Source organism: Rhinolophus sinicus, chromosome 14 (assembly GCF_057876585.1).
Source record: "Rhinolophus sinicus isolate RSI-liver-muscle chromosome 14, RSI-T2T, whole genome shotgun sequence".
NCBI lineage: Eukaryota > Metazoa > Chordata > Mammalia > Chiroptera > Rhinolophidae > Rhinolophus > Rhinolophus sinicus.
In genome coordinates, this window is record NC_142514.1 from 145724410 (window position 1) to 145736865 (window position 12456).

At 35.6% G+C, this 12456-nt stretch overlaps 1 protein-coding gene across 5 annotated transcripts in view; it reads right to left on the reverse strand.

The window, feature by feature from the left end:
* Nucleotides 1–12456, reverse strand: part of STK33 (serine/threonine kinase 33) — a 135639-nt gene that overhangs the window by 20604 nt on the left and 102579 nt on the right. For all 5 annotated transcript variants that reach the window (XM_019728473.3, XM_019728455.3, XM_019728439.3 and 2 more), the window contains 2 exons: nt 9148–9260; nt 8624–8709 (listed from right to left, as the gene is read on the reverse strand). In XM_019728473.3, coding sequence (XP_019584032.2) covers nt 8624–8709; nt 9148–9260 — 199 coding nt within the window. The remainder of the gene's footprint in view (nt 1–8623; nt 8710–9147; nt 9261–12456) is intronic.

Consider the following 12456-nt stretch of genomic DNA (forward strand, 5'->3'; position numbering starts at 1 on the left):
AGTGAAGGCAAACCTAACATAAATGAAAAAAAAAAAAAAAGTGGTTGTGACAGAAAGGATGAATATGCCTCAGAGAAAGTGATGTCTGCAAAATATTTGACATTTAAAGAATTTTCAGAGATATTTCATGACACTGAAAGCACAAAGGATAAAATGTTGGAAGTTGATCCAAACTTAGAAAACAGGATTATAGTTCACCAAGGCGTAAACAAGATGCTCCCCTCAGTATTGTGTTATATGATAAGGAGAAGGAGGCAAGCACTAAATTTAAACTAATCTTGACACGTTTTTATAAAAAACTAAGACACTTTAATTATCAATATTTCTAATGTTTTAAATTATAGTTCATTAAAAACATATTAGTTTTTACTTTTGTTTCATTCCCTATATATTTATAATCAACATTTAGAGTTTTTACTGTTTAACAAAAATTTTAAAGATCATGGAACAATCATAATTTTTCCCACTGATTATTAAGATCACTTTGCACAGTTGCACCCTGCATTCTTTTTACAGTCCTGCACTACCATGCAAAGAAAGGATTGCCTGTATTATCTTCAATCTGCATCTCTGGCACTCTTTGAAATGCTTAGTTTATATAACACAAACACCCAAGAGCTTGGACTGACACTCTACATGGCTAAACTAAAGTGCCTTTGCACTCAAAGAAATGACCCTATTTCTCATTCCAAAGAGATTGTGGAGAAGAGGAAAGGGTCCAGAACGGGAGCATTAACACCCCAAAAACATTTTACTATTTGGAAATTTTTAACTCTTTGCTTCCTATATTCATTTGTGATATCAAACAGGGCACACGTGGTAGTATTGATTCCAGGCTTTCCTTGTTGTCTATAGTCCAGCCAGTAACTTAGTAGACTGCCCTCTTTATTGCCTGCTAGCAGTTGGAAGACGAATTGCATCAAATGCTTGGATTGACCAATGAATGAGTATCCTAGGGCTCTGTGTCATCAGCCTTCTGGGTTCAACAGAAATTACAAATGAACGAACAAACTAAACAAAAATGGGTGGAACTGTTAGGCCTGACACTGCAGATTGTATGTCACCTCTCCACCAGAACACTAACCTCTGACTCCCTTTATTGGCTGTATTCAGGGGGTCAGATGCTGAACTCATTAACTACAAAGGAGCAAATAGCAAGAAAGCAGCAGTAACAGGCGGATAATTTGAGGCTATCACAACTATAGAAAACCAACCTTTTGGTTAATAAATTTCCACGTGTTTAACAGATAGTTGAGCTATTTTATTTTGAAAAACTGGAAAAATGGACACTCATGGAGGAGAAGCATTGCTCAAATACTAAGATTTGGATTTGATACCTTAGTAGACATGTCCCACAAACAGAGACCCAAACATATGTCCTCATCTAACAAAATTTGCCTTTTTCTAGGACAGTACCTGTCAGTATTTTGTAAACAATAGTTTGTTTTTTTTTTAAATGAATGAATGAATTATATGTATAAGCTAGGGTGAGATGGTATGAAACATAAATTCAGCAAAGCTAAAAGGAAACATTCTGGGGTTTTAGCTTATAGTTATCATTTTCTACTTTTCGTAAATAGCTAGAATTCTTCATTTTGCAATGTTCCTAGGCATAATTTTTTTTTCAATAGAAAAATGGAATAGTCACTTTATAAAAGAATATGTAAAATCCAAATCAAAACACTGAGATGTCAATTTTCACCTAATAATGGATATAAATTTAAGTTTAATAATATTCTGTGTTGGTGAGTATGGGAAACGCTGTCTCATTTACTTGCTTTTTATGGAAGGGTAAATTAGCAAAATCTATCAAAATGTGTAATGCACATTGTCTCTGGCCAGTAATTCCACTGTTAAGAATTTATCCTATAGATGGGCTGATACAGTATGTAAACATATATTTCTAAGAACATTTGTTGCACTGCTGTCTGTAATAGGAAAGATCTGAAACAATTTAAATGCTCCATATTCATAGGGGATTATTTACAAAATAATAGTGTACCATAGTTTGGGATATAATGCTGCTTTTTGTAAAAATAAGGAAATCTTTCCAAGGTATATTAGATAAAAAAGAATAGTTTGCATAATAAGAACCCATTTGTGTAATGTATATACATAAAAATGTATAGAATGTTTTTGAAAGAACACATAAGAGACTTAACAATGGTTATTTTAGTAAGAGGGAATGAAGTTAATGGAGAAAGTTATTTTTTCTGTTGTGTTTATCAGTTAAATCACTTATCATGGTTAATCTCAACTATTACTTTTCTATGACTAATAATTAATGTAAATTACAGTAGGAAAAGAAATAATGTAAGTTGCAGATACCCACAAAGGACTGACAGCAGCCGATACAATCACCAAACATGTCCTAATGGGTCTTAATGAGTCCAAGACAGCAGCATATCAGGGTAATAACAACCACTAAAGTAAGCAACTGTGTGCCACTTTACAATCTTTCCTAACGAAGTCATCTCAGTGATTTTTCCCCCACAAGTATAGCAACTAAGTGAGTAGACAAGTTGGTATTGATATTCCTATTCTTTAGGAGGAAACAGCCTGAGAAATTTAGTTATTTACCCTTATTCCAGAACTGCTTTCGCAATTGCCTGCCAAGAATTTCTAGCTAGAGGTGTTGCTGAGCCTTCAATACTATATTGTATATATGAAAGCTGCTAAGAGAGTGTATCTTAAAAGTTCTCAATGCAAGAAAAAAAACTATGTGATATGATGGATGTAGTAACTAAACTTATTGTGGTAATCATTTCATAATAAATACATATATCAAGTCATTACGTTGCACACCTTAAGTTTATACAATGTTATACGTCAATTGTATCTCAGTAAAGCTGGAAAAATAAAAGCATACCCAATATATTTCAAACCGACATTCTTTAAACTGGCGTATGTGTACACCTGCCTGTACCTGAAGACTTCCCAAGGATGTGTGGGCAGGACAGTTCGCAGGCAATCGATTTCAAGACCCTCAATTTCCAATGATCTATTCTTTTTCAAAAGTCGTCTGCTTGGGTGAGGATTTGCAGTAATCCTTTTCATGTTCTTTTTCTTACGTGAGCTTCTTCTAATGCTTGTTATTGTACGTGTGTTCGTGTGTGTGTGTGTGTGTGTGTGTGTGTGTGTGACAGAGAGACAAAAGGCTCATATCTAGAATATATAACAAACCTCTACAAATAAATAAGCAAAAGATATAAAACCAAATAGAAAAAAAAAAAAGACTTGAACAGGCATTTCACAAAAGAAGACATCTAAAAGGCCACTAAAACATAAATAAAGGTGACCATTTTCACTTGTAGTTCAGGAAACGCAAATCAAAACCGCAATGAGACATCATTATATATCTACCAGAATATCTAAATTAAAAATATTGACAATAACAAGCATTGGAGAAGATGGGGAACAAAACTAGATATCTGGCACTTTGCTGGGGAGTGGTACAAACACTTTGGAAAAGGGAACACAGGAACTTTCGGATGGGGGGTGGGCAAAGGAGAAAACTCACATAAATTTAGCTGTGATCGTGGTAATTCAGTGCCTTCCAGAAGCAACCCATTGTCAAAACAAGCCAAACATAAAGTCCACTTTATGTAAGCCAAGGTCTAGAGCAAAATAGCTCCACCTGTCTTTAAAGCTTAATTTCCCACTACTTCCCTACATGTCTTCCAGGGCTCTAGAAAAACAGAATTACTACTATATTTCATATTCTCTGAGTATACTTCTTTTTCTTCTGTCTATGTCTTTGTAAATTTCTTTCTATCCAGAATCCCTCTTCTTCAGACCACAACTCCAGCATTAATTTGTACTTTTAGCCATTGTTTTAGAGCCAGATCACATACATATTACCTTCTCTGTAACCCCTAAAGGGAATAATAGCTCTCTTCTTGAAAACCTAATAGTACTACTACTGTGTTATATACTGTATATAAAATATGTATATTTATATTGAGTATATATTTCTTAGAGTAAATTTTATTATGTTATATATAATAGAGTATATTTTTATATATTTAAAAATACACACACACACCCAAACACAACATACACCCCCCCACACACGTACACCACACACACACCACACGCACACCACACACACACACCACACACATCAAACACACACACACCACACACACACCACACACCACACACTACACACATATACACATACACACCACACACACACACACACACACACACACACACACACACAGACACCACATACTCATTCTCTGCCCGTGTTTTTGTTTTAAACACTCTACGAGGCTGTGGAGAACCTGTGGGCAGGGACTGTACCAGACTCATCTTTGTGTCCTCTACAACACACAGTAGTTAGCCAATAAATATCTGTTTAAAAATTAAGTATATATCAATCATTGAACATTGAGTAAATCCCCAAGGTTCCTGGTTCATGAGCTGCTTGTAAACACAATTTTTATAAAAACCTTCTGGGCCTCAACAGCATATTTATATACAGACGATAATTCAGAATTTAAGAATAACTAAAGATAGTAAAATAAAGGTAAGAGTATTAACATATTTAGGATGAAAATATACAGTAGGGAAGAAAATCCAACAATTAGTTAGGCATCAGAAAATTTCCATTTTCTTATGTAGGGTGTGTATGTTAAGGCTAAGGGTCAAAAATCTAATGACTAAGACATGAATAACAATTTTTAAATTAATGAACAAGGGAGTTATTCACATATTAGGAAAGGTTGCTCTGAAATTAGACCCTACACATCTTTATTACAAGTGCCTTTGCAAAGTGTGACTATAAAGCAAAGTACACTGTAATTTGTGGTACATTACTCAAGGGGAGAAAATGAGTTTTATTCATCTCTGTACCCTATAGTGCCTTAAAATAAAAAGATACTTGTTAAAATCAATATAGACATTTAAATGACTTGTCCCATTTAAAATAAGCCACCTGGCAAGGCTGACACAGTATAACAATAATTTCCTTCATTTCAAAGGGTGTACAGTTGGTCTCCACTATCTGTGAGAGGAAGTTAAAATTCTAGCCTGAGATTCAAGTCCCCTCACAATTTTCTTTCCTTTTCCAAAAGTCTCATTTCCCACTTCTTTCCTTCAAGCATCTTATCTGCCAGTCAAATTGAACTTGCTGATTTCACACTTGCTTGCCTCTGTACCTCTGGCCATTTGGCAATTTCTTCTGTCATTTATCATTTTCTTCCTTGCATTGCATCTCATATATAGCTTGTTTCCCTTACTAGACTGTGAGTTCCTTATGTCAGAGACCATGTCCTATATACCTGTAACTATATTTTATTACCTAGCACTGGGCCTGGCACATGGTAGTTACCAAACACAAATGTTGAAGGAATTACTGAGTGTATGAATAACACCAATAGAACTCAAATCTGGAAACTCCTTTTTGACGACCCATAGAAGAAAATTAATGTATAGCAGGGTTCTTAAATATAAGGAAACATTAAAAATACCTGGGAAACTTGTTTAAAATGCAAATTTGGGGTGTTGGTTGTAACCAAGGGGCTTTGAAGGAATACCAAGAGGCAACTGTATTATCTAACGAGCAGGAATAAACTCTTGAACCACTGTTGAGAGAAAAGAGGACAAAAAGGAAGAAAGGACACAGGAGGACGACAGGCACACTTCTGCCGATGGCAGCCATCAGCAAACTCTCCCTTTGTAGGAAAGTCATTTCTTGGCTTTTTTTCCTTACATCTAAATCTTTGACTTCTGAAATCAGGATGACAATATGTGTTTTAAGTTCCATTCACTTAAATGTACATAGAGAAATAATGATTATTTTTCTCAGAATACTCTTCAGATATGTACCATATTTCAAAATGCACAAAACATAGGTTAAACCATAGACACTTTTTATCTGATAAAGCTCTTTGAAAAAAAAAAAAGTTACTATCTGTTAGATATTGCAAAAGATAAGCTCTGGTTATAAAGCAGCAAGGCACTGAGAGAACTAACATGTTCTCTTTAGATTATTTCAAACACAGGATATGAATTATGGGAAGTAAGACTTCAAGTGGTTAAGAAGAAAAGAGTTTTGCCTTTTAGAAGTTTATAAAATGCCAGTATTCTAAACTTCATACACCGAACTCCTTAGGATAATCTGATATAGTTAGTACATGCTATTTGTCACTTCTCTATCCATTTGGCAAAGACTACATAGAGACAAATGTTACAGAGGCTCAAAAATGGAGACTTCTGGAAAAATGACCAAAGCCAGAAATAAAGCTGTACTAATTAGAACACAAATAATTAAATGGCCAAACCCGAATGTTGTGTGATGCTGAAAAGAGATATATTTCTAAGGCACACCATCTGCTTTACAGTTTTTGATTTTGCTGTACTAAAAATCTACTCAGTACAGTTTTGCAATGATCCATTTAACTGCTAGCTCATTTGCACAATTACTTTAGGCCAGAAATACTTATTGCACAGAATCATTTGAGAGATCAACACATTCATAGAAGAGGGCAGATGTAACACATTTTTTGAGTGAAGACTATTTTTGTAGCTCTTAGAGGAAAAAATATTACTCAAAGAAATGATTAGAAATTGCCAAAGGAAAATTAGAGAATTTCAAAAAAGAGTGATATCACTATAAATTTATGGTACCTAAACTTATCTGGGCCTTCAGGGTCACCACCAACCTCTCTGTTGGCCAGCCTAACGGAAACTTTCATTCTCATCTTGATCTCTCAGCAGCGTTTACCTGAGAGCTGACTGCTCGCTCTTTCTCACACATTTTTCTCACTAAACTTCCCTGCTACCATTCTCGTAATTTTCCTCCTTCCTCATTAGCGATTTCTTCTCAGCCTCCATTGTTAGCTTTTCCTCTTTTAAATGTTGTAGTATCTAAAGGCAGGGCCTCTTCTCCTTTCTATGTTACCTGTATTTTCTTCCTAATTTATCTCTTCAGCTGATAGCTTTACATGGCATCTATATACTCATGATTCCCAATTTATATTTCCAGCTCAGACTTCTCCAGCTCCAGACTCATATATTCTATTACCTATTTGTTATCTCCACTTGGATGTCACACATGCATCTCAAACTTAGCATATCTAATATGGGGCCCTTGATTCACACCCTTCCCCCAGAAAAAAATATCTGTTTTTCCTTCAGTCTTCTACATCTCAGTAAATGGGACCACCATCCAATCATTTGTTACAGTAAAATCTAGAAGTCATCCTTAATTCCTCCATTATCCTCATCCCTCATCTAATCCGTCACCAAGTCTTGTCAACATACCTAAAAAATATACCACATTTATTTGTCTTCAACTCTATTGCTATCATCCTGTCAAAGCCACCATCGCCTCTCAACAATACTACTACAATGTAAGCATATCATATACCTCCAGTATGGAACACAGTGTCTAGCAAGTAACAGATGTAAAATAGTTTTTTTTTTCATAATTATTATTTAGCAATATTCCAATGTGTCTGTAGAAATCCCCAGTCTCAGTGCTCAGACATTTTCTGTGATAACTACAGACTTATTCATTTGCTGAATATTCACTCATTCAGCAATTATTTATTGAGTATTGTATTAACTGGTATTAGGCTCAACTGCAAAGTTTACAGTATCTTAAAGATGACAAAAGTTTGTTTCCTACTCATATAAAAAAGTCTAGAAGTAGGCAGTCAAGGGCTGGCATAGCAGGTCTGTGAGCTAAGAGCCCTGGTTCCCTGCATCTTGTTGCTGTGCCATCCTCAGTATATGGATTCCACTTTATGGTCTAATGCAGCTACTCAAACTCCAGCCATCACATCTGCATTCCAGCTACCAACAAAGAAGACAGGCATGAAGCATGCCGTACCCCCTCCATTTAAGGACACTTCCCAGAAATTGCTCCTATTTCCACTTAGATCTTACTGACCATCTCAATAATGAGCAGACAGGATAACTAGCAAAGAACACTAGAGAGCCATGTTTCCAGGTCAAAGTCAAGATCCTCATTAGCACGAAGAAAAAGAGAACAAATACTGCGGAAGTAGCAGCCTTCTTCCAAAGTCCCTATTGTGACCAGGTAATGTTGTGGGTCCAGGGACATAAACATCAGTAAGACACAGGGTCTGTGCTCAAGGCATTTAGTCTCATGGGAAAAACAATATGTAAATGAATAATTACTCAAGATTTTAAGCTAGGTAACAGCCACTGTTAGGAGACGGCTTTTCTGAGTCCCCAAAGGAGACGTTGGCTTTTCTGTGTCCCTAAAGATTCCTTGCATCCAAAGAATTAAAGAGAACCGGACGGCTCCAGTCCTTTTATGTCACTGAAGTACACAGACTCTTCAATATTTCACAGCTTTAATAATGGGCATTTCTCAGCTCTATTTTATTGGACTTGATACCTTTCAGGACATGAAGCCAAGCAAAGTTCATTTACATCTCTATAGACATATATAAATAACTGTGATAATAGTTTTAATAATTTGAAAATACTCATTTCAGAAATGTGTCAAGACTCAAAAATTTTAACTTGTCAGAAGATGAGACAAATTGACTGTTTTAAGAAGACTATATATAAACTATAAGGCCAAATGAAAATAAACAATGGTAGCATGATAAAAAAAAAAAAAAAGAATACTGTAACTTACTGTTAACCACTGGTTATCTAGTAGTTCTTTAGCTGTGATTCTGTGAGCAGGATCGACTTTCATGAGTTGTTTCAAAACACTTTTAGCTGCAAATAAAGGAAAATCCTGAAAAATCTTATTTATCTTAACTACAATTACTACCATACATTTTCCAATTTACTTAGAAATAGGTCTGTATGACATGAAGGGAAGACATAATTATAAAGTAAATATTAGTATAAATGGTTAAGAAATAAAGTTTAAGGCCATGAGGTTTTATTGCCTGGATTACCTGGTTTATATTCTACAGTAAAAATTAACTAGGTGGTCAGCAAATTTCCTTCTTAATTTTTACTATGTATTTTCTGTTTTGGTTGGAAGTTTTGACTATAACAATCACAGTGAAGGTATTACTATTTCCACAAGTAAATTTATTTCTACAAGTAAATTTAATGACTAAACAGAAGTTTAAAGTATTTGAGTTACTAGCAAACTTTTTTGTATTATATATATTTGCTTTAATAAATAATAACAGATCTATTTACCACAATCACTTATCGAATCCCAGACGGGATCATGAAAACGTAATTCTCCCTTTCTTATTAACTCAAAAAGCTTCTCTTCTGAGCTTGCCAGAAAGGGTGGTTCTCCACATAACCTAGAAACAAAGGCAATCATTTTGTTTACATTTTTTAAAAATTGAAATAAGGCTATTAAAAATTAAATTTCCACAGGACTTGGAAGTAGTGGTGCTTCATATTTAAGTCAAGGACAGCAAGAAGGACAGAAAGAAAGACACTGAAATTGTTAAAGCTTTTGCTTACCTTGGTTCAGTCATCAGTTCAAACGGAGACTGCAGCCAAGAAATGAAGAGAAGGCTGAGACTCGGAAGGGCAGCAACGGGAGAATTAGGGAAGATCATCAAGTGCAAAGATGTGTCATTAGAGACCAAGGCTAAGCTCATCCACCCCCTTGTCGTCCCAATAACTACACGTGGATATGAAAGGTGGACAGTGAAGAAAGCTGAGAGGAAAAAAATTGATTCACTTGAAATATGGTGTTGGACGAGAGCTCTACAGATACCCCCGAACCGCTAAAAAGATGAACAAGTGGGTCCTAAAGCAAATGAAGCCTGAAATATCACTGAAGGCAAATGTGATAAAACAGAAGCTGTCCTACTTCAGGCACATCATGAGAAGGCAGGGTTCTCAGGAAAAGACAATAATGCAAGGAAAAAATGAAAGGCAGCAGGAAAAGAGGGAAGCGAAATATGAGATGGATTGATTCCATAAAAGAAGCCATAGGCATGGGTCTACAGGAGCTGAGCAGGGCTGTAGAGGACAGGACATCATGGCTATCCCTCAATTCCAGGATCTCCAGAAGACGGAGCCAACTCAATGGCATGTAACACACACAGGAAGAGGTGGGCACCTCTCTGGATGCAGAAATGGAAACAAAGCGGTTTAGTGAGACCACTGCTAGGCTCTTGTATACACTGAAACCTCTAGATCTGCAAATGACCCAAAGCTCTCCGAGGTGGGGAAACATTAAGCTTAAGTGGGGTTAAAATACAGGATGCTGTGTGTGCACAGTCATAGTTGCAGATAAGAGGAGACGTTCTTCATTGCGAGCAAGGGTAAGGTCATGCGTAAGGCACATAATCCAAACTAAACATATGGAAAAATATACTGACTCATCAGTCTAATGAGAGTTATCAGAGTCTAACTGACCATGTAAGAGTTTTATTCATGATAAAACACTATACATATGTTATACGAAACCAAGAGCAACCCTGGGAATGTCTATAGACTTTGAGTCAAAGCCAAAAATCCATAAAATGACCACAACTCATCAAAAATAGTACACAAAATGAAGAAGGCCTGGGTGAGGAAAATCAGAGGATGCTGATTTAACCCTTCAGTCTGGAAGAGTGAAAGCTGAGTATACTTGTACATAGCGACCAGCACCAGTACCACCCCGAGCAGTTATGTACTAAGCCAACACAGGCTTGTTCGCACATCCTGTAATACAGGGCCTGCGTGTCTTTGGAATCTTTGAAGAGGAAGTGCTGTCCTGTATATACATCATGAAGAACATGCAAGCCCAAGCATCAGCAGGTAACCCAGACCAAAACTGCAAAAACATGCTTGAATGTTGAGTTCAGTTCTTCGTAGTACATTCTCAACACATGTTGGCATCGTCATTGTTGCCAACACTGACTTGTGAGGGCAACAACCAGGTTTTCCCAGTGATAACCGAACAGAAGTTGGACCTGGACTCATCACACAGGCAACTCAGTATGTCTGTTCTTCAATTCTCAAGATTGTGTTTTTCCCTTTTATTACTGAAAGAATAAAATGGCATGATTCCATTAAAAATCCCAAATGCTGGTCTATTATGTACATAACTGTAATTATCTCTAAGTCTCCTTGCAGTTACGTTTCTACCGATTTTTTTAAGCTATATTTTTCTTTAAGTTCTTTAAAAATTTTTCCCACAAACATTTTCTGAATAAGTCTAAATTTGACAAATATTATACTTGAAAATGATGATGATGAATTTCCTGGGGAAAAAGGTGTTTTCATCCTAGTAGTCTAACAAACTAGGCTGGACAATATATTTCATTTACCAACAGGTTCTTGTTAAGAGATTGGTATTTATCAAATTGTTCCACAAACTCTTATTTTAATACTTTTTACTTCTCCAGTTCATTCTGACCCTCCTCTCTCTGACCTTACTTGCCTCACTCTTGTTTACTTTTAAAATGCAATTTTTAAAAGGCCATAAAAAAATGGTCTTACGAACAATTACTATCTATTGTAACAAGTATAGGCCAGCAAAAGCCCAGCTCATTGAATCTGTTAATAACCAGTGATGTGCACATTCACCAATTCCTTGGCTGCTCCTGCACTGCCTGACTAGCATGCAACTATAGCTTAAGGGCTACATTTAAAAAATTCCATTTTTTTCTGTCCTTTGCAATTTTACTTACATAAGAATGTATCTAATGGTTGGTCAATCAGCAGCATGTGAAATTTTATGACAGCAATTTTCTGCACATCCAGAAAAGGGAATTCAAGACATGAAAAATGCCTCTTAAAGCTTTCCTATTATTTTCTGCTGCATTCATAGGAATCAAAACAGCAGAGGATATACCCATAAAGAGTATTTATGTTAATTTCACCTTGAGAAAGTATGTTATCATTGTCCAATTAAGTAGAAATGAATCAGGAGTAACTGATAAACAAGAAAATAACCCCCCTGGAGAAGGTAATATGTTTGTGCCCTTGGTGAAGGAAATTATCTATAAGACCACTGGGCTCAGGCAGATTAATGAATAGGCACTGATTAGCTAAGTAAAAACCTACTGTAAAGAAAAAAGATGTCATTATGATGATATGAAGCCATGCTCTGAAGCAGAAAAATTAAAATTATATCTTTAAGAAAGACAAAAAATTTTAACATATCTATACACTATCACTTTCCTTTATATCAAATTCAAACTAAAAAGGCAGCAAACACATGAACTGGGTAATATTAGATTACACATATTATATTTGACTCGTGTTGTCTACAAAGTCTTGAGAATATAAAACACTAATTTAAAATGGTTATATTTTTAATTAAAGACTAAGGCTCAGAATTTTTACAATATGATTCTAACCAGCACAAAACAAATGACCAAAACTTTGTGAATACATGTATACTTTATGCAATCTAAGCAGTTGATGTATGTTGACCATCTGAGTTACAGCTATAATCACATCATCCAATTTCTACTGCCTGTGTATGCCATTTCACAAAACTGTGAAAATGTAACTACTGTGATGTCAATATTTAGAAATGATCTGGAA